At 45.7% G+C, this 23,459-nt stretch overlaps 1 protein-coding gene across 4 annotated transcripts in view; it reads left to right on the top strand.

The window, feature by feature from the left end:
- The window catches only part of LOC118371812 (E3 ubiquitin-protein ligase HECW1), an 82,389-nt gene that overhangs the window by 22,846 nt on the left and 36,084 nt on the right, over positions 1-23,459 (top strand). For all 4 annotated transcript variants that reach the window (XM_035757448.2, XM_035757433.2, XM_035757452.2 and 1 more), the window contains 2 exons: positions 8,794-8,869; positions 12,901-13,070. In XM_035757448.2, coding sequence (XP_035613341.1) covers positions 8,794-8,869; positions 12,901-13,070 — 246 coding nt within the window. The remainder of the gene's footprint in view (positions 1-8,793; positions 8,870-12,900; positions 13,071-23,459) is intronic.

Here is a 23,459-nt window from a genome sequence, read left to right as displayed (position 1 = left end):
GTGAAGACACTTGCCAGTTGGTCAGTGCATGCTAGGAGTACACGTCCTGGTAATCCGTCTGGCCCAGCGGCCTTGTGAATGTTGACCTGTTTAAAGGTCTTACTCACATCGGCTGCAGAGAGCGTGATCACACAGTCTTCCGGACCAGCTGATGCTCTCATGCGTGTTTCAGTGTTACTTGCCACGAAGCGGGCATAGAAGTTATTTAGCTCGTCTGGTAGGCTCGTGTCACTGGGCAGCTCTCGGTTGTGCTTCCCTTTGTGGTCTGTAATAGTTAGCAAGCCCTGCCACATCTGACGAGCGTCGGAGCCGGTGTAGTATGACTCGACCTAGTCCTGTATTGACGCTTTGCCTGTTTGTTGGTTCGTCGGAGGGCATAGCGTGATTTATTATAAGCTTCTGGGTTCGAGTCCTGATCCTGCCCTTTAGCTCGGTGCGAATGTTGTCTGTAATCCATGGCTTCTGGTTGGGGTATGTACGTACAGTCCCTGTGGGGACGACGTCCTCGATGCACTTATTGATAAAGCCAGTGATTGATGTGGTGTACTCCTCAATGCCATCTGAAGAATCCTGAAACATGTTCCAGTCTGTGCTAGCAAAGCAGTCCTGTAGTTTAGTATCTGCTTCATCTGACCACTTTTTTATAGACTGAGTCACTGGTGCTTCCTGCTTAAAATTGTTTCTTGTAAGCAGGAATCAGGAGGATAGAGTTATGGTCAGATTTGCCAAATGGAGGGCGAGGGAGAGCTTTGTACGCGTCTCTGTGTGTGGAGTAAAGGTGGTCTAGAATTATATTTTTCCCTCTGGTTGCACATTTAACAATGCTGATAGAAATTCGTTAAAACTGATTTAAGTTTCCCTGCATTAAAGTCAACACAGTGTTGTGTTGTGTGTTTTGGCCAGTCATTGTGTGAGCCACTTTGTCTGCGTTGGCGTCTACCATCTCCTGTCCTTTTGCTTTGATTACATAAACCCGTAGACCTGTCGTTGCATACTTCTTAATTCAACATTGAACGTTGGTCCTGGCTGGTAGTGCAGTGTTTGACCTAAGCTAGGCTAGCTATAGTGTTACCACGGCTGCCTGCCGTTGTGCTGGCGTGGCCACCAGAAGTGCTGATCACCTCTAAACCTGATCTGACTACTGTATTCCTGGTTTAAAATAACCTCACCTTGGCAGAGGGAGAGAGAAGGCTTGAGTGGTTGAGCTGGAGTACACATCAAATGGACATGGGCAGAGGAAGGGGGCCCTAGCTTCAGTGCTTCACTACAGTACTGAAGCCTGTCAGGAAGATAGATGATGGAGTGGACATGCTCGGCCGCTTTGGACCGATGAGGCGAAGTGTGTTTGTGTGTGTCTGTGTGTGTGGTGTGTGATTCATGGAGAGACAGCCAACAGCCGTGACTGATGGTGTCTCCGAGACGCACTGAGAGGAGGAGGAGGAGGACTCTACTCACCTGGCTGGCCTGGGTAATAGATGGCCAGTTCATTTCTCTCTGCTTCTTGTACTATCTTGTCCTCTCTTTCTCTACCGCTCACTCTCACCCTTTACCTCTCACTTTCTCTGCGTCTCACTCTCACCCTCGACCTCTTACTTTCTCTTTCTCTCTCTCTCTCACTCTCTCTCCCCACTCTCTCTCTTCCTATGTGTGACAGTATCTGTTTTGTTAACTCCTGGTGGTGTTCTGCTCTATTCTGCCAAAGGACATAACGCTTGAAGTTTGAAGACACTTGTCACTTAGTGTATTAAATCATTTATATTCAGCGTAGGCATCGTCTAAGTAGCAGGTGTCAATCTAGTAGTTAAATGATAGTATTTCTGTATCAAAAATGTACAAAGTGGTTTTCACTTTAACTGTCATGTGTTGTCGCTTGCATACTAACCTCAGGCTGTAGGAGAGGTGGCTGTGTACTGAGATAAGGAGCCTGTCAAATCAGAGAATCAGTGTGGAACTGTCCCTATCGTCTTTTCTGTTTCATCTCAGATCACACACACAGACACAGACACAGACACACACACACACACACACACACACACACACACACACACACACACACACACACACACACACACACACACACACACACACACACACACACACACACACACACACACACACACACACACACACACAAACACACACACACACACACACACTGTGTTATCTGTGTTCTGTGTTACTGGCTTGGCGATTCCTCTCTAGGGACTCTCCTTCCAAGAATGTGTACTAGATTACAAATGTCTTGACTGAGAAACCCACAGCCATAATAGTATGCAGACATCCACAGAGCGGGGCAGTAAACCTGATAACCAGTTATTCCCATCCATCAGCGTACCCATACTGGTATAATGCCAGAGCCCACAGGAGGTCCCATACATATTGGGTCGCCGTTGTGGGCATCTGCATCTGCAGGGAGGAGATTTGTTGCAGGGAGGAGATTTATTTATCATCAGTGTTATCTGCCCATCGCCGTCTGTATGACTCTCTTTGCTTCGCTTCTCCAGATGAACTGGGCCCTCTTTGCTCCCACTCTTTCATCACTCTCAAAGCCCTCTATTACATTAGAAAGGAGGTGAAGTTATTTACAAAAATGACAGTGTTTGGCTCAGGTCTACCTCCATTGAATAGTTACTGTACAGTAGTATGTATAGCTCTTCATTCAGGAGAGGCAGGCTGAGAAGCTTGGTTCTCCCTCTGTCGCGTGATCGGCGGTGGGAGTGTGTGTGTGTGTGTGTGTGTGTGTGTGTGTGTGTGTGTGTGTGTGTGTGTGTGTGTGTGTGTGTGTGTGTGTGTGTGTGTGTGTGTGTGTGTGTGTGTGTGTGTGTGTGTGTGTGTGTGTGTGCAAGTGATAGAGATGGCACATGATGGCACAGGTTTACATCCCAGCTCTTTGGATGTCAGCATACATTGTGTTGTTTACTATTATGGCTGTGGGTTTCTCAGTCAAGACATTTGTAATCAAGTAGACATTCTTGGAAGGAGAGTCCCTAGAGAGGAATCACCAAGCCAGTAACATAGAACACAGATAACACAGTGTGTGTGTGTGTGTGTGTGTGTGTGTGTGTGTGTGTGTGTGTGTGTGTGTGTGTGTGTGTGTGTGTGTGTGTGTGTGTGTGTGTGTGTGTGTGTGTGTGTGTGTGTGTGTGTGTGTGTGTGTGTGTGTGTGTGCGTGCAGGGCAATGCATCTATGTTGGCATAAAGTATATGTATGCATGAGTCTCTGTCCTCACTGTGTCCTGACTCTTTAGTCTAAGCCGTGCCATGCGCTGAGCTGACAGGACCGCTGTGTAAGCTTTTCACTCAGTGGGGCGCCAGCCTTAGCAGTCAGCAGAGCAGCCGCACTGCAGAGGAGAATCCCCCTCTCCTCTTCTCACTCTCTCTCCCTCTGCCTTTGAATCTGACGCTGCCTCTCTGAATCTGACTCGACCAGTTACTCCCATCAATACCTCACTGGCCCTAGTCTGGCCGCAAGTCAGAGTAGGTTCACCTGGGCCATGGCCAAAGGCTTTTTGGGGAGCGTCAGGGGTGGAAAGACAAAGCACCGGTGTAAAATCCTGCAGTGGAAAAGGGACATATCATATCAAATCAAATTGTATTGGTCACATACACATGGTTAGTAGATGTTATTGCGAGCGTAGCGAAATGCTTATGCTTCTAGAGCCGACAGTGCAGCAGTATCTAACAGGTAATATCTATCAACTCCACAACAAAAACTAATATCTAACAAATTCCACAACAAAACCTAATGCACACAATCTAGTAAAGGAGTGGGATAAGAATATATACATGTAAAATATATAGATGAGCAGTGACAGAGCGGCTAGGATGCAATAGATAGTATAGAATAAATAGTGTAGGATACAGTATACAGTATATACATATGAGATAAGTAATGCAAGATATGTAAACATTCTTAAAGTGACATAATTAAAGTGACTAGTGTTCCATTTATTAAAGTGATATCAAGTCTGTAGGTAGGCAGCCGCCTCTCTGTGCTAGTGATGGCTGTCTAACAATCTGATGGCTTTGAGATAGAAGCTGTTTTTCAGTCTCTCGGTCCCAGCTTTGAAGCACCTGTACTGACCTCGCCTTCTGGATGGAAGCGGGGTGAACAGGCAGTGGCTCGGGTGGTTATTGTCCTTATTGATTTTTTTCGCCTTCCTGTGACATCAGGTGTTGTAGGTGTCCTGGAGGGCAGGTAGTTTGCCCCCGGTGATGTTGTGCAGACCGCACCACCCACTGGAGAGTCCTGCGGTTGTTGGCGGTGCAGTTACCGTACCAGGCAGTGATACAGCCCAACAGGATGCTCTCGATTGTGCACCTGTAAAAGTTAGTGAGGGTTTGAAGAGGTGCTGTTGCGCCTTCTTCACCACACTATCTGTGTGTGTGGACCATTTCAGTTTGTCGGTGATATGTACACCGAGGAACTTAAAACTTTCCACTGCTGTCCCTTCAATATAGATAGGGGTGCTCCCTTTGCTGTTTCCTGAAGTCCACAATCATCTCTTTTGTTTTGCTCACATTGAGTGAGAGGTTATTTTCCTGACACCACACTCCGAGGGCCCTCACCTCCTGTAGGCTGTCTCGTCGTTGTTGGTAATCAAGCCTACCACTGTTGTGTGGTCTGCAAACTTGATGATTGAGTTGGAGGCGTGCATGGCCACACAGTCGTGGGTGAACAGGGAGTACAGGAGGAGGCTGAGATCAGCGGAGTGGAGATGTTGTTTCCTACCTTCGCCACCTGGCGGCGGCCCGTCAGGAAGTGCAGGACCCAGTTGCACAGGGCTGGGTCAAGACCCAGGGACTCAAGCTTAATGATGAGTTTGGAGGGTGCTATGGTGTTGAATGCTGAGCTGTAGTAAATTAACAGCATTCTTACATAGGTATTCCTCTTTTCCAGATAGGATGGGGCAGTGTGCAGTGTGATGGCGATTGCATCATCTGTGGACCTATTGGGGCAGTAAGAAAATTGAAGTGTGTCTAGGATGACAGGTAGGGTGGAGGTGATATGATCCTTGAATAGTCTCTCAAAGTACTTCATGATGACAGAAGTAGTCATTTAATTACGTTACCTTGGTTTTCTTGGGAACAGGAACAATGGTGGCCATCTTGAAGCATGTGGGGAGAGCAGACTGGGATAGGGATTGACTGAATATGTCCGTAAACACACCAGCCAGCTGGTCTGCGCATGCTCTGAGGACGCGACTAGGGATGCCATCTGGGACGGCAGCCTTGCGAGGGTTAACACATTTAAATGGTTTACTCACGTCGGCCACGGAGAAGGATAGCCTACAGTCTTTGGTACTGGGCCGCATCGGTGGCACTGTATTGTCCTCAAAGCCCGCAAAAAAAGATGTTTAATATGTCTGGAAGCAAGATGTCGATATCTGCGACGGGGCTGGTTTTCTGTAGATCCTGCCTCATGCGTCTCGTGTTTGAGCCGTTGAATTGCGACTCCACTTTGTCTCTATACTGACACTTTGCTTGTTACGACACTATTTGAATTCGGCCGTATTCCCAGTTGCCTTGCCATGATTAAATGCGGTGGTACGTGCTTTCAGTTTTGCGCAAATGCTGCCATCAGTCCACGGTTTCTGGTTAGGGAAGGTTTTAATAGTCACAGTGGGTACAGCACCTCCTATACACTTTCTTATAAACTCGCTCACCGAGTCAGTGTATACGCCAATGTTGTTCTCTGAGGCTACCCGGAACATATCCCAATCCACCTAATCGAAGCAATCTTGAAGCGAGGAATCCGATTGGTCAGACCAGAGTTGGATAGACCTAAGCACGGGTACTTCTTGTTTTAGTTTCTGCCTATAGGAGGAGAGCAACAAGATGGAGTCATGGTCAGATTTGCCAAAAGGAGGATGGGGGCCTTGTGTGCATTGTGGAAGTTAGAGTAGCAATGGTCGAGCGTGTTACTCGCTAGTGTACTGCAATCGATATTCTGATAGAATTTAGGTTGCCTTGTTCTCAAATTAGCTTTGTTAAAATCCCCAGCTACAATATATGCAGCCTCAGGATATATGGTTTCCAGTTTGCATGAAGTCCAGTGAAGTTCCTTGATTGCGTCTTGGTATCCTCTTGCGGGGGGATATACACGGCTGTGACAATAACCGAGGAGTGTTCACTTGGGAGATAATATGGTTGGCATTTGATTGTGAGGAATTCTAGGTCAGGTGAAGAAAAGGACTTGAGTTCTTGTATGTTGTTACAATTACACCATGAGTCGTTAATCATGAAACACACACCCCTCCCTTCTTCTTACCGGAGAGATGTTTAATCCTGTCGGCGCGATGCACTGAAAATCCCGTTGGCTACTGACTCAGACAGCATGTCCCAAGCTAGCCATGTTTCCGTGAAACAGAGTATGTTACATTCCCGGATATCTCTTTGAAAAGCAACTCTTGCCCTGATTCCGTTGACTTTGATAACTAGTGACTGGACATTTGCAAGTGATATACTCGGAAGCGGTGGGTGGTGTGCGCGCATCCGAAGCCTCAGAAGAAGACCGCTCCCGCACCCTCTCCTCCGGTGGCGTTGTTTTGGGCCTCTGGAATCAATTCAAATGCCCTGGGAGGTGTAGACAAAGGATCCACTTTGAGAAAGTCGTATTCCTGGTCGTAATGCTGGTTGTGCTGGTAAGTTGGCATCTCTCTGATATCCAATAGTTCTTCCCAGCTGTATGTAATAACACTTAAGGTTTTCTGGGCTAACAATGTAAGAAAAACAAAAAATAAAAACAAAATAGTGCACAGTTTCCTAAGGACTAGAAGCAAAGCTGCCATCTCTATCGGTGCCATCTTTAATATTAATGTACATGTGTACTAGGTCCTACCCCACCACATCCCATGGCTTTTATAGACACACTTCTTCCCATAGCAATCTCCTTTTGTCAGCAAAACTCTCTGTCCCACTGTCTGTATACACTAAGTGATGACTCTAATCTAGCATATCTCTCTCTCTCTCTCTCTCTCTTTCATTGTGATGACTCCTCCACCATTGGATTCAATTAGAGGTTGTGTTCTCTGAACTGGAAGGTGACAAAGATGGTCGACAAATGAAGATGTCCCACTCAGGCCATTTACCATTGAAAAAAAATGGTCAGTTCTGGTCTGCTTAACAGGGTGGCTCTCCCATAGGCACCCATGCATTAGCAGCTGGGTCTGGTCTGCTTAGTTCATCAACTGTATAAGAACTTTTAAAAAACAGAGGGAGTGGGATGTTTCACTTCCTCTTTTCTCTCGGAAGATGATAGAACAAGGAAGGTGATATGGGGGAGCTGTCCGACAGATCCGTGCGGTGTCTATTTATGGCTTTTGCCCTTTAATTTAATTCATATCCACTCTGCAGATGTAGTACGGCTTGATCTTGAGTAAGAGCATCGCCTGCTAAGTCAAATAGTGGGGACAGAGTGCTGTTTTTAACTCACCGTTAAAGACTGATGGGTACAGTCCATATTGAGACATTCCTGTAAATATGTGTATAATTTGGTAGAAACAATATTGGATCTTTCAAGAGCAGAAATTAAAACCCCTACAGGTCCGATAGTTATCGAAGTATTTGTATTTGTTTTCTCCACTTGGCCCCTCCTCAACCTAAATGCATTATTTGCAGGAAGTAGGACGATCGATTACTGTGTTTCCTCATCAATCATGTCTCACCCTCCAACTGGGCTCAGACATCAGATCAACATCTAGTTTTGATTTACATTTGGTTGAGTTGTCAACTAACGTGAATTCAACAACAAATGTCATTGGATTTAGGTTAAAAGTGAAAAAAATATTAAATGCCTTTACGTTGATTGCTTTTTGCTAATCCAATCAGCTTTCTACGTTGATTCAACATCATCACATTTATTTTGGGGGTTGAAATAACTTTGATTCATCCAGTTCTCTTTGACATCTTTTAATTCAGGATTTTAAAAAATCTTCACATTTTTATAATCTTGTTATTGTGAAACTAGTGCCAATTCATTTTGTGACTGAATCTATGGTTCAGCTGTAATTTGATTAATCTGGCAGTCAGATTATGTTAATCTCTCTGTGTTACGGTATAATCTGTGAATAGACCTTGTTGTTGGCCTCTGTTTTATGTTCAGGACCAAAGGATTTGCATTTATTTGTCTAAAACTGGTCCAAACACCTGCTCTTAATTTGTTCACTTGCCAATTTTTTCTGTTACTGGCATTTAAGGCTTTTGTTTTGTAATAAACCTTTAGAAAATGGTGGGAAAAGTCACTTCCCACCGAGATATCAATTCAGTTTTGAGGGCACGGTACAGATTTGTGAATCTCTAGTGTAGCAAATACAGTGTTGACACACACACACACAATTTTCTCCACCATGTCAGAGACAGCTGATGGGTTCTGGGTGTTGGTGTTTCCTCCATCAGAGAGCCCTGGATGGGAGGGCTGATGCAGCTACAGTTTTCCATGTTCTGAGTAGGCCTCTCCCTGGGGGCCTCTCCCTGGGGGCCTCTCCCTGCTCTTCCCCTTCCTTCCTGGAGACCGGATCAATTGAGCCCTAATGAATGCAAGGCTATTGATCCCCCAGCCCTCAGCCAGGCCCATTGTAATGGCCCTGAAATACTTGATCTCACTTCCCAGACAGGACAGGACAGATAAGGAGGAGGAGGAGGAGGAGGAGGAGAGAGGGAGAGGGAAGGTAAGGGGAGGTACTGCATGTAACTCACTCCCTACTGTAATGTCGCTTCCTTCCTCCCTGTTCCTGTCTATCTCTCATTGCTCTTTCTCATTTCCTCTCTTTCTCTCTGTTTCTTTCCACACAGGTGCTGAAGCCAGTGGTCAGCCAGGAGGTCACACAGAGTCTTGGCAACAGAAGGCTCATCAGTTTCTCTCTCTCAGGTGAGTCACTCTTCCTCCATCCCTCTTTTAACACAGGGTGTCACATGGGACAGGAGGATCTCTGGCACCACTGATACCTCTTTCTTTCTCTTCAGGTCTATTTTAGTTCAGAAGGTCAGGCTCAATGTCAGTCAATTGATTTATAAATGTGGTCTATTTTAGACTTCAAGGAGAGACTCTCCCTTGTTTTGGTTCTATATCAGGCTTTGTGTCGATATTGTCAATGTTTCATTTTAGCAGGAGAGGGTATAGTCAACCATGCATAAAGCTCCTGGCCTTTCAGCCTATAAGTACCCGCTAGAGAACGTCGCCAGGCGCACGTTTAACATATGCATCAGATGCATATCAACCGGCGAAGGTGCACAAAAGCATAAGCACCACCACTTGATAAATGGTGCATAAACTATCATAAAGGATTAATTGCATGAATAAACATAGCCTTTTAAAACAATTATGTCAATGGTTATTTGTTTAGATCATGTCAAGGACATGTTTTGTATAATTCTACCAAGTCCTAGGAAACACATAGGCACAATGACAGTGTAATCCATTTGATCAAATGTATTTGTAGATTCGATTAGTAATATAGTTATAGTAAGTAATAACGTCCAGCTACAGCTTCTTTTGGCCAAATAGAAACGGAGAAGATAATCGTAGAACCAGGTGCAGAGGTGAAATGATTTGCTGCATTCCTGACCCACAGCACCAGTACATGAACAATTGTAAAGGATGAATTGCATAAATAAATATATTGTAATTGTCATTTTATTATGTTACTAGTTTTTGCTTAGTAGCCAGAGCTGCACCTCTTGAATTGTGAGAGTTATTTGGCAAAGGTACGTGTCATAGAAACTACAGGCTAACTTTTATCACGTGTGAAATGAGCTTCACACATAGTTTAGGTGTAGTTTTAGGTGTAGTTTAGGTGTAGTTTGGATGGGCCGGCTGTGCAGGCTGACTGGCATCGTTTGTTCCCCGCTCATCAAGTTGGACAGAGTCAAGGATATGTTTTGCATTATTCTAAAGACCTACTGCAACACACAGCATGTTTTTCTTACCCGTACAACAGATTTGATTAGTATCAGAGTTATAGTAAATAAAACGGTTCCATAAAAACTTATTTTTGTAAAGTAAAATGTAAAAGACAGTTGGTATCAAACCCCGAAGGCTGTCAAATGATCTGCTGCTGATAAATAGGCATAACAAACGCATCAGTTCACTAAACTGAATTAAATCAACCTCTTCACCCTCCTTATCATTAAGTTAGGCCTCATTTAAATTACATTGTGAAGTAAGGTGCACAATTATCGCCCATTCATCCATTTGTCATTCATTCAGTGAGTAGAGAGAGAGAGAGAGAAGCTTTAGCACCTGGCTGGGTACCAACGTTCCACAGCACATTTCTTAGCAGGTTAAGTTGGGAACAGGTGTGGAAAAAAACAGTTAAAAAGGCTCTAAATGCTTTTTTATGTGATTTCAAAAGTCTGACAAATGAGCAGTGTGAAATAGAAACATTTAGGAAAAGTCAGGGAAGGAGCAAGACGTGGCTTATTTTTTGTGCATTTTTTCTTTTTTTTTCTTTACAAAATCAAACGTCAGTGACCTTTGGCCTATGGCGGTTCTAGTGTTAAGGTACCACTACTGACATTTTGGAGGCATCTGTAACTTTGGAATTTGTCTATATCTATTTGAGCAAGAGCATTGGCGAAAACTTTCAATGCAGTTTCTCTCTCTCTTTCTCTCTCCATGGTAGGTGGATAAACTGCATCGTTGTCCTTAGCTATACATACACTTTAAAAGCAAATGTGTAGCTATATTTTGGAAGTGTTTGTTGTTGTGCTCTGTTAAGAGCCAATCGCCCATGCACTGCCTGGGGCTTGTTGTATCTGGCCCTACTGTACTGTGCCCATGCCTCCACAGCTCAACATCCCCCACAAGTGTCACTGATGCCCTGGCAATCTGTACTGTAGCTATTTTTCACATTTGCTATGGATAGGGCCTCTGGAGCTACCTTCCAAATGTAGCTGTTTTTCAGATGCCTGTTGGAATGTTCCATTTGATTCGCTGACTTCGGTCAATATAGGCTGTCATCTTCAGGAACCCTTCAGGAGTCCTCTTTCAAGGCTGCTGCAGGTCCACATTTACCTTCCTTTTGTCGCTCTCTAAAGACGAGCTGGACCCAAGGCTATTCTTTCATGTGCACATAAAGGGGTCACACTTTCGGCATATTATTACATGGAATTTGCATTAAGGTGTAGTTACAGTACATGTATCTACATAGTAACTATATTAGTGATTTGAACACAGTTTTCATTCACCCATTTTTCTGCACCATGTACATTCTGGTTATTGAAGGACCTATAGAGTAACTATATGGTGCGAAGGCAACATAATGTGAAGAGTAGTCCAGAACTGTTATTTGTGTAAATGTTCAGCTAATAGATGTTACTATGAGAAATGGGAGGCGCCACAAGATGAAACATATTCTGTATTTTCAAGTATCCTCCTTTTTCCCCCCCACTACTCTCTTACCTGGAGTAAAAGCTGAAAAGCTGTTGCCACTCTATCCAAGCTTTCCTCAAACAATGAAACTATACCCCAAACGAGCACTAACATTTCACCACACGCAGTTAAGCTACACACACTCTCTTTTAACGCACATGCGTCGTTCAACCCCGCCACTCTATGTGGCTTTAGCCATTGACCGTGTCGTGTTCTCATATATATTTCATTCATAACCACTTCTCTCTTGCAACTGCTTTAGAAATGCTGGTAAAAAATTTGAGCATTAGCGACTTAGCTACCAAGCAGGCCAGTGTTGACTGATGTCTGTACCCCGTCGCCCGTTATCCACAAACCCTCCTTCCCCTAGTCCTCCTTGTCTGCTACCACAGTCACCCCCCTAGAGGGAGAGAGGGAGGGAGGGAGGGAGGGAGGGAGGGACGGAGGGACGGACGGACAGACACATGGGTTGATTGGAGTGGAGGAGAGGGAGCTAGCGCTTACAGTCTGAAAGGGGGATCTCCTGGCCCAGGCTATTGTTTGTGATTTATTGAGTGGCCCAGAGCAGCTATAGGCAGCGGACACGCAGAGGGAGAGAGAGAACTACACCGCCACAAGCTTTGATCAATGGGGTACGACTAGAGGCCGAGTTGTAAACAAGGCCCAGAACCATTAACAGCCAGATCCACACACTGCGTTTGATCACTCAGTCTCCCTCTGTTAGGGGATGAATATTTGAACAGGTTATCAGGCTCTTGAGCGGTTTGTAGACTTCTATCTTTCTCGCCCTGTTTTCACGTTTTTTAATCTTCCTGTTTCTCTCGCCCAACCACCAGCTTTTACCACCAGCTTTTACCACCAGCTTTTACCGTACATCACCCATTTTGTCATACTTTTTCTTTACATTTTAGTAATGTAGCAGACACTCTTACTGTGTCTGACTTACAGGGGCAATTAGAGTTAAGTGCCTTGCTCAAGGGAACATTAACAGATATTTCACCTAGTCAGCTCGGGGATTCGAACTAGCAACCTTTCCGTTACTGGCCCAACACTCTTAAACGCTAGGCTACCTGCCATCCTGGAGAGGGAATATTTAGAGAGAATATAGTTACACCCCTTCAAACTACAGAATACACACACATTTATATATATATGACTCTCTCTCTCTCTCTCTCTCTCTCTCTCTCTCTCTCTCTCTCTCTCTCTCTCTCTCTCTCTCTCTCTCTCTCTCTCTCTCTCTCTCTCTCTCTCTCTCTCTCTCTCTCTCTCTCTCTCTCTCTCTCTCTCTCTCTCTCTCTCTCTCTCTCTCTCTCTCTCTCTCTCTCTCTCTCTCTCTCTCTCTCTCTCTCTCTCTCTCTCTCTCTCTCTCTCTCTCTCTCTCTCTCTCTCTCTCTCTCTCTCTCTCTCTCTCTCTCTCTCTCTCTCTCTCTCTCTCTCTCTCTCTCTCTCTCTCTCTCTCTCTCTCTCTCTCTCTCTCTCTCTCTCTCTCTCTCTCTCTCTCTCTCTCTCTCTCTCTCTCTCTCTCTCAGATGTCCAAGCGGTGGGGCTGAAGAAGGGCATGTTCTTCAACCCTGACCCCTACCTGAAGATCGCCATCCAGCCCGGCAAGCACAGCCTCTACCCCGCGCTGCCCCACCACGGCCAGGAGAAACGCTCCCGCATTGTCTGCAACACCATCAACCCTGTTTGGCAGAGAGAGGTGAGTCTGACTGCTGGGTTGGTAGGGTTGACAGGGGTCTAGGGTTGACAGTGGTCTAGGGTTGACAGGGGTCTAGGGTTGACAGGGGTCTAGGGTTGACAGTGGTCTAGTGTTGACAGGGGTCTAGGGTTGACAGTGGTCTAGGGTTGACAGGGGTCTAGGGTTGACAGGGGTCTAGGGTTGACAGGGGTCTAGGGTTGACAGGGGTCTAGGGTTGACAGGGGTCTAGTGTTGACAGGGGTCTAGGGTTGACAGGGGTCAAGAAAGTGATGTAAGGTGTAGGAACTGTGAGAAGAGTTGGTGACAGGCTTGCAGTCAGACAGGTTGGGAAGTGTCCCTATTTTTGTGTCCAACCTCGACTGTCCGTCTCTGCTACACTGAGTATTTGGCAAGGACATCTAATTCATCTCGCAGACATTGTTCTTGAGAATGTTGACACTGGCCGGGGAAATGCATTTGACACAGTGGCCTCAAAGCTCTGTGCAAAGTAAGGATTCTAGATAGGGGAAGACTCAGACTGTGGTGTGAGCTGCATGCCTGTGGGATATTGTTATTTCCCCCACCTATCTTTTTGCCTTCGTTTGTATACTGTGCATGCTCAGTTTACCTACTTGGTTAGGAACAAAATGTTTGTCCACACCAGAACAAAGGTACTTTTCCAGAGTAAGGAATTGTCATTGAACAGCAGTCCCGGAAGGGGAAAACAGCAGGATCAAGGTGGAGAAGTTTGGGACTGCTGTCAGACATTTCATTGGCCTGTTGTGCTTTATTAACGCAACACAGCTCATTGGGAAAGCTGTAGTGTCGCTGTGTGTTTGTCGAGGACTTGTGTCTGACATTGAGATTATTTATCTTCTTCGCGCGGAGCAGGGCGAGAGAGAGAGAGAGACTTGAAAAGGGGAGCCCCTGGGAAGCAACGTCTTTGTGGGTTCCTTGATGCTGCCGCTGAGTTTCCTTTGAACAGTTAAACTTCAGCTCTCAACTCATACCGTTCTGCTCCCTCCATTTTGTCGTAACACTTTGTTAAGTCTGTAGTCTGTACAAGAGAAGTCTCAGGCTTACACTCTAGCAATTTGTGATCAATGAGCCAACTCCAGAAAACAAGCCATTCGATATTCATTGATTGCCTAATTTATTGGTGGATCGATTATAATATTGTGTATTTGTCAAAGTTACCTTTTATGTCACAGTTACACTGGCTGGTGATTTTTGCCGGCTCACAGAAGAGCCTAAAGAGAATGTGTGTGCCAGCGTAGGTGTGTATGTGTGTAAGTGCGTGTGTGTACACATACACGCGTGCGCATTTGCGCTAAGGAGTTCCTCTCTGTCTCCTCACTACCTACTGTGAACGGACTTCCTGTATCTACGTCACAGTGTCCTTGTGGGTTCGCCCGTGTATCCCCCAGCACTGAGGCAAGGGAGGACCATGGCACCGAGCCAAACCCGTATAGCTGGAACACACAGCATCTGTGGAACTCACTGGGTGACTTTGACGGTGTGAAAAAGCACTGTATGCCTTTACATTTTCAGTAAATCATTTATTTCAAAATAGAACTGCAATGAAAAAGAATCTGACCTGGTATGTAATATCTTGTCGTCTTCATGTTATGGAGGACAACCCCTTTCATTAATTTTCTAAATGTATTGCATTCACACCTTATCCCACTGGCTAAGTTGGTCTGGACTTCATTACAAATGCGGGGGTGTTCATTTGGTGGCGACCCACATTCTCCATCTCCACCCGATTTGAAATATGGGTGTACCACAAAGAACGAATGGGTGACACTCAGGGCCCTGCAGTATTTTTTGTTTTTTTTTGTCATTTAGCAGACGCTCTTATCCAGCGCAATTGGGGTTAAGTGCCTTGCTCAAGGGCACAGACATATTTTTCACCTAATCAGCTCTGGGATTCCAACCAGCAACCTTTTGGTTGGTGTCAACTGCAACGGGTTTTGAAAGGGTCTTTAGACTCTCTCAGAACAGATGGTGTTAGCATTCTGTGTCTGTCCCATCAAGTCACTGTTGGACATGAATGTGATATGAGGGATTGATAACGTGAGTGGCACCCCGATATGACTCTATGTAACGTCACCCTGTTAGACAGATCTATGGTGGAGCAGAGGGAGAGAGAGACTGGAGAGGGAGAGATGGGGAGAGAAAGATGGGAGAGAGAGATGGAGAGAGAGATGGGGGAGAGAGAGATGGGGAGAGAGATGGAGAGAGAGATGGGGGAGAGAGAGATGGGGAGAGAGAGATGGAGAGAGAGAGATGGGGAGAGAGAGATGGGGGAGAGAGAGAGATGGGGAGAGAGATGGGAGAGAGAGATGGGTAGAGAGAGATGGGGAGAGAGAGATGGGGGAGAGAGAGATGGGGAGAGAGAGATGGGGAGAGAGAGATGGGGGAGAGAGCGAGAGATGGGTGAGAGAGAGATGGGGGAGAGAGAGATGGGGAGAGAGAGATGGGGAGAGAGAGATGGAAAGAGATGGGGGAGAGAGATGGGAGAGAGAGATGGGGAGAGAGAGATGGGGGAGAGAGAGATGGGAGAGAGAGATGGGGAGAGAGAGATGGGGAGAGAGAGATGGAGAGAGAGATGGGGGAGAGAGAGATGGGGAGAGAGAGATGGGGAGAGAGAGATGGGGGAGAGAGAGATGGGGAGAGAGAGATGGGGGAGAGAGCGAGAGATGGGGGAGAGAGCGAGAGATGGGGGAGAGAGCGAGAGATGGGGAGAGAGCGAGAGATGGGGGAGAGAGCGAGAGATGGAGCAAATGAGTGTTCAAGAGGCGAAGAGATGAACTCTGATGGAAATACGGGAACCCTGGTTGGTGCAAGAGGAATGGGAAAGATATCCCCATCCCCTTTTGATTCCCTTCAGTGAATTGGTTCCATGGGGGCCATGTCAGTGACATCTGCTATCTCCCCACAGACTGTAACTATAACATCAATACAGTGCTCCCATGCTGGCTATATGCACACAAACGACCCACTTCCTTCTGTACCATAGATGAAATTCTCAGTGAGTGGACTCATTTGGAATCGTCATCTGTATACCTTGGAGCTCCTTTCCCAGTAGACTAATTTGGATCCTGCTTTTGTGGACCAATTTCATATTGAATTTGTCTTTCTGCACTGCAGACTATGCTGGACGAGTGGAGCTTTCCTGTCGGGGTCATCTCCACAGCCATAAATGTCCTTTAGGATTTACAGCCCTGGCGCCAATGAAATATACTGCCTGCCATGTCATACATGTGGCCATAACTCACACCCGCTCAGAGAGAGAGAGAGAGAGAGAGACAGAGAGAGAGACAGAGAGAGAGACAGAAAGAGAGAGAGAGACAGAGAGAGAGAGAGACAGAGAGAGAGAGACAGACAGACAGACAGACAGACAGACAGACAGACAGACAGACTGCACCAACAATGCAGTTGTAATGTGAGATCCGTCATTCTCCTCTCTCTCCCGTTCGGTCACTGCACTTAAAGGCAGGGAACACACACACAGTGTGAATAATTGATTTAGCAGGCACATTTCCGTGAATGTGTTAAGGAAGTCATTTGTGCATATTTGAAGGAGAAAAAGTTGCATGTTATGCCCTGTGAAGTGGAACAGTAAGCATTGATGATGCCATAAAACTGGTTTGCTGTGCTGTATATTTCATGTACAGCATGTAGGATATACAAATAGTACATTTCAATCTGTGTGGCTATATCACCCTCTTATAGCAATGTCCTATACCATCCCTCCATGTTGTGTCTTTTGGGAAGTGCTTAAAATGTGATGCAGTCCTGATGGCCCAGTCATGAATCAAGCCCGTGACCTCTCCCTGGCCCAGGCTAATCTTTCTCACTCTGGCCGCGCCGTAGTATTTAGCCCCTGTCACACTCTATTCCGCCTGGCATATTTGGTACCTCCTGAGGCGGGACTGGGCACGTACTGTAGCTGTGGCTACCTTAGCGCTTGACTAAGCAGGCCTGTCTGACTCTCCACGAGGCATTTCATCATCAAACCCCTGATGAGGCACAGAGCATGCCGTTCATGCCTTCTGAGTATTGCCACACACTGACTCACCGAACACCACGGGAATCCTCACGTTCTTCGTGAGCCAGCATAACAGGAGGCAGGTACGGTGGCTCCCGTAGGACACGTAAAGGGCTACATAGTGAACATAACAAACACGACTGTTTACTATGGATACTCGGGAGAGGAGGGAGGGAGAGAGAGAGAGAGAGAGAGAGAGAGAGAGAGAGAGAGAGAGAGAGAGAGAGAGAGAGAGAACAGAGAGAGACAGAGAGAGAGAGAGAACAGAGAGAGAGAGAGAGAGAGAGAGAGAGAGAGAGAGAGAGAGAACAGAGAGAGAGAGAACAGAGAGAGAGAGAGAGAGAGAACAGAGAGAGAGGGAGAGAGAGAGAGAGAACAGAACAGAGAGAGAGAGAACAGAGAGACACAGAGAGAGAGAACAGAGAGATAGAGACACAGAGAGAGAGAGAGAGAGAGAGAGAGAGAGAGAGAGGGAGAGAGAGAGAGCGAGAGAGAGAGAGAGAGAGAGAGAGAGAGAGAGGGAGAGAGAGAGAGAGAGAGAGAGAGAGACATACTGAGAGAGAGATAGAGGGAGGGAGGATAAGGGATAACAAGACACAGAGAGAGAGAGAGAGAGAGAGAGAGAGAGAGAGAGAGAGAGAGAGAGAGAGAGAGAGAGAGAGAGAGAAAGGAGGTGAGATTAAGGTCACGTCACCACAAAGTCGTTTTTTCCCCTTCCCGTGACCCACTGGATTAGATGGAGGGATGGATTGGACAGAGGGATGGGTGGATGGAGGGAATAGAGAATAGTAGTGACAGAGACAATGGCAGGCTTCCTGACAGGATGATCCAACCCTAATCCCTTTGTTGACATCATCATCAGGTTGGTGGAGGAGGAAGGCAGAGATGGAGCACTATAGTTCATCATTGTTGTGCGACAGACTATAATCCACTGTATCCAATGAGGGAAGTCAATCACTTCAACATCACTGTATTTTTTAAACTGTTAATTTTCCTCTAAATTGTACTGCTATCATTGCGATACAGCCAGTGTAGGTTAAAGAGGCGTTGGCTGACATAATATGAGAATAAATCAATTTAGTATAGGTATGTGCATTCTTGTCTATTGTGTGTGTGTGAGAGAGAGAGAGAGCGAGAGCGACAGAGAGAGAGAGAGAGAGAGAGAGAGAGAGAGAGAGAGAACGAACAGAGAGAGAACGAACAGAGAGAGAGAGAACAGAGAGAGAGAGAACAGAGAGAGAACACAGAGAGAGAGAGAACAGAGAGAACAGAGAGAGAGAGAACAGAGAGAGAGAGAGAGACAGAGAGCGAGAGAGAGAGAGAGAGAGAGAACAGAGAGAGAGAGAACAGAGAGAGAACAGAGAGAGAACAGAGAGAGAGAAACAGAGAGATAACAGAGAGAGAGGGGAGAGAGAGAGAGAACAGAGAGAGAACAGAGAGAGAGAGAACAGAGAGAGAGAACAGAGAGAGAGAGAGACAGAGAGAGAGAGAGAGAGAGAGAGAGAGAGAGAGAGAGAGAGAACAGAGAGAGAGAGAGAGAGACAGAGAGAGAGAGAGAGACAGAGAGAGAGAGACGAGAGAGAGAGAGAGAGAGAGAGAGAGAGAGAGAGAGAGAGAGAGAGAGAGAGAGAGAGAGAGAGAGAGAGAACAGAGAGAAAGAACAACAGAGAGAGAGAACAGAGAGAGAGAGACAGAGAGAGAGACGGAGAGAGAGAGAGGGAGAGAGAGAGAGAACAGAGAGAGAGAGAACAGAGAGAGAGAACACAGAGAGAGAGAGAGAACAGAGAGAGAGAACAGAGAGAGAGAACAGACAGAGAGAGAACAGAGAGAGAGAGAACAGAGAGAGAGAGAACAGAGAGAGAGGGAGAGAGAGAGAGAGAACAGGGAGAGAGAGAACAGAGAGAGAGAGAACAGAGAGAGAGGGAGAGAGAGAGTAGCCATGCCCTTATGGTCAATCAGGAAATCTGTGCCACCTTTTTAACCTTCTTAGACTTTCAACATGTGATGAAGAAAGAAAATCATAAAGTGTTAGAAGTAGACAGCATATGAAGAGAATGGGAGCATTTCAACAGCTCAAAAAAGGTGTTCCCGCCACAGTTATCCCCTGCCAGCACAGAAGGCTAATAATCTCACTACAGATCTGGAGATTGCAGGTTCAATCCCAATTATTCTTTCACCATGCCCCCCTCCCCCTCAAAAAAAATGAAATTGAGGCTTAGATACAGTATACTCTACTAAAAGAGAGGATGTCTTCGTTTTGTCCAGATTTACTATTCCAGTCGAATGCAGAATTTAGACCAAATGTAAAAAATTAAACATTGTATAGAAAGAAATTGACTGTTCAACTTTGAAAAACACACCTGATATAATTCATACGTGTTGACTTTTGATAAGGTCCCCCTCGGCTTATTTTTCATGATCTGATCCTAGATCAGCGCTCATAGTCTTGGATACTTTGTAAATATGGACCCAGAAGTAAGCAGCATATAAAGAGGATGGGTGAGGTGACGGTGAATAACTCAGTTACCAGTATTTCCCTGGGTTGGTTATGTCTAAGAAGGCTAAAAAGGAAGCATGGAATTACTGATTGACCATACTGCCATGGCTATATACTGAAAAAATACCATTTAAGAGATCTTCCATGGTGACGCAGAGGATAAAAGACCTGGCTTGGGAGCCAATCATTGCAGGTTTAAACCCCAGATTGTGAACATAAAGTGTAAAAAAGAATACAGTTGTGTTTGTGTAATTAAATTCTGTACAAATGTCTTCATAATGAAATGAAAATGCCATGTCTCGAAATCACCTACGTTGTGTTATCTGTGGTGGTTGGTAAAGACGTTGTGCACGACATTTTAGTGAATGTTAGGAGAACATTCTGAGGATATTTCAGTCAAAAAAAATATATTTTTTTAACGTATATAAAGATTTGATGTTATCGTAATACTGATAGTTAAATCCCTAACTAGAACTTAAAAGGGAATCTTAGCTAATCGTAGCTAATGTTCTGTCAATGTTCCCAGTTTGCTGAGTAGTGTCTGGTGATATTGTCAGCTAAGAGAGGTGAGAAGGTCAGAAATACTTCTAAATGTCATCATTGTGTGCTGTTTTTTGTTGTCCTTCCTGGTTTGGACCTGTATCTGTATTACATGTTTAACTCTGTTCCATTTTCTTCCTATGAGTAAGGAACACTACGTTACCAAAATATAATACCAGTATGTGGACACCTGCTCATCAAACATCTCATTCCAAAATCATGGGCATTAATATGTTGTTGGTCCTCCCTTTGCTGCTATAACAGCCTCCACTCTTCTGGGAAGGCTTTCCACTAGATGTTGGAACATGGCCGCAGGGACTTGCTCCCATTCAGCCACGAGCATTAGGTGTTTCGATAGGGTTGAGGTCAGGGCTCTGTGCAGGCCAGTCAATTTCTTTCACACCAATCTCGAAAAAAACATTTCTGTATGGACTTTGCTTTGTGCACGGGGGCATTGTCATGCTGAAATAGCAAAGGGCCTTCCCCAAACTGCTGCCACAAAGTTGGAAGCACAGAATCATCTATAATGCGTTAGTACATATATCTCTTCACTGGAACTAAGGGGCTTAGCCCGAACCATGAAAAACAGCCCCAGACCATTATTCCTCCTCCACCAAACTTTACAGTTGGCACTGGGGCAGGTAGCGTTCTCAGATTCGTCCATCGGACTGCCAGATGGTGAAGCGTGAATCATCACCAGAGAACACATTTCCACTGCTCCAGAGTCCAATGGCGGTGAGCTTTACACCACTCCAGCCAACACTTGGCATTGCGCATGGTGATCTTAGGCTTGTGTGCTGCTGTTCAGCTATGGAAGACCATTTCACGAAGCCCCCGACAAACAGTTCTTGTGCTGACTTTGCTTCCAGAGGCAGTTTGGAACTCAGTAGTGAGTGTTTACACGCTATGCGCTTCAGCACTTAGCGGTAATGTTCTGTGAGCTTGTGTGACCTATAACTTCGAGTCGTTGTTGCTCCTAGACATTTCCACTTCACAATAACAGGACTTAACATTTTTTTATTTAACCTTTATTTAACTAGGCAAGTCAGTTAAGAACAAATTCTTATGTACAATGATGACCTACCCCGGACGACGCTGGGCCAATTGTGCGCTGCCCTATGGGACTCTCAATCATGGCCGGATATGATACAGCCTGGATTCAAACCAGGGACTGTAGTGACAGCTCCTGCACTGAGATGCAGTGCCTTAGACCGCTGCGCCACTCGGGAACAGCTATTGAACTGGAGCAGCTCTAGCAGGGCAGAAATTTGAGGAACTCACTTGTTGGAAATGTGGCATCCTATGATGGTGCCACGTTGAAAGTCACTGAGCTCTTCAGTAAGGCCATTCTACTGTCAATGTTTGTCTATGAAGATTGCATGGCTGTGTGCTCGATTTTACATACCTGTCAGCAATGGGTGTTGCTGAAATAGACAAATTCACTCATTTGAAGGGGTGTTCACATACGTTTGTATATACAATGTATAATGTAACTGCTGGCTCTAGGAGTTGGCTTTAATTTGGGATTCATTCAGAATAGTGCAACGGCCCCTGACCTAGCATTTTCTGGAGTGTGCTGCTACTATTTGGCTAACACGATTATATTATCACTGCGACCACTGAGTGTGTTCCGTTTCCACCCACTGTGGGACAGTGTTGCTCTCTGAACCTGAGGGAGACAGCCACTCCCGCTAATCAGGCTAATCAGGGAAGCTACACGAACACTCAGTATGCTAACACTTTGCTTTATTAAAGTCGAGAAGTGGTATGACGGCTTGGAACTGGGAGAATGACTCACTCTGTGCATCCCACCAAAGCATTTCCCTCGCTCCTGGCACTCGAACACAGCAAACACTTTTGTATTCTCTCAAGTGGCTTGGTTTGTTTACCCTTTATGTGTTTGTGCGAGGCTGTAGGCTAATGATAGCTAGCACGGAGCATGTTTTCGTTACTCCTCAGTTCCTCCACAGCACCATGTAAATTAGGAAGGGAGGTTTACTTGAGGGGATCCATCTTAATGGTTAACCACCCTGGCCGGGCTTTAAGTGACAACAAACAATGTTGTGAACCTTGCTCTACAGAGGGATGTTTTTGTTTTCTGGTAGGTTAGCTTAGCTTAGCATCTCTGGATCAGCAGTTTGGCTCGATAATACTACAGAACTGTTTGCACCTGAGGCTATTACATAGCCAGCCAACCATCTTTACTGTACTGTACAGTAGGTGCTGTGCTTAGCTTAGTCACTGCAGTAGTCTCCCAGATGGCTGCAGGCCAGAGGAATGCAGAGCTGGATGGGAAATGGATTTGCATGTATGCAGGCATCGTCATGACTCACCAGTCACGACACTCAATTCGCTCTACTTTACTGTCATTTAAATCTATAGCTCTCTTATTTATTTATTTACCATCATCGGGAAAACAAGAAGCCTGCACATCAGACACTGAGGCAAACATGGGTTGAGTTTTGCTTCTATTCTATTCCTTCCTTAATTTGTCTGTCTTCATTTTTTCCTTGAATACTCCCAGCATCTATTTTGGTGGGCCTGCAGCTATCTTGTTCGTTTGTGTAGTGGTTATTGGTCAAACACACAGAGAAAGGAGTCTCAGGCTAAAACATTGTCACATGGGCTATGAAGCCTCTTCTTGCTCAGTGCATAGTGTGCTTGTGGAACTATGTGTATGTTTCTTTCTGTCTCTATCTTCTCCGACACAGGAAAGAGCTGTACTTTTCAATTCAATTAAAACGGAGCGCTGAGGATGACAAAGCCGTGGGGCGGAGGGAAAGGGAGAGACACTGCTGGGTGCAAATTACATTCAGCTGCTACAGATTGGATTTTAAGGGGTGGTGCAGAGGGGGGTGAGGGACATTAACTAGGCCAGTGCATGGAGGAATCAGTGGCTTCGTTGTTGTTTTTAGTGCGAGTGGCAGAAAGCAGACCAACCAAAGCAGCGTATTCCACTTTGGCGCTGCAGCTGAAATGTGATAGAAGGCTAGTTGTGGAACAGTGCCCTGGAACCATGAACCGGTCAGGTGGTCACTTACAAGGTGCTCCCATCCAACCGTCCTCCACGCCAACGACATTTGATGATTTACTGATCTGTAACTGATTGATCGCACCACAGCAAATCCACTTTCACAGAGGACTACACATCACACACCCTGTTATAGTATACCCAATGGTTACCCGTGCTCTGGGACACTGCACACACACATTACATCTCCTATGTACATTTCAAATCCACCAAAGCTGTACAATGAAACGCCAGTTAGTTACTGCAGCTGCAGAGCTTGTGCCTTTTATCTGGTTTGTTCACTGGGCA

The sequence above is a fragment of the Oncorhynchus keta genome, chromosome 4 (genome assembly GCF_023373465.1).
Source record: "Oncorhynchus keta strain PuntledgeMale-10-30-2019 chromosome 4, Oket_V2, whole genome shotgun sequence".
NCBI classification, from domain to species: domain Eukaryota; kingdom Metazoa; phylum Chordata; class Actinopteri; order Salmoniformes; family Salmonidae; genus Oncorhynchus; species Oncorhynchus keta.
This window is presented reverse-complemented; position numbering and strand designations above follow the sequence as displayed.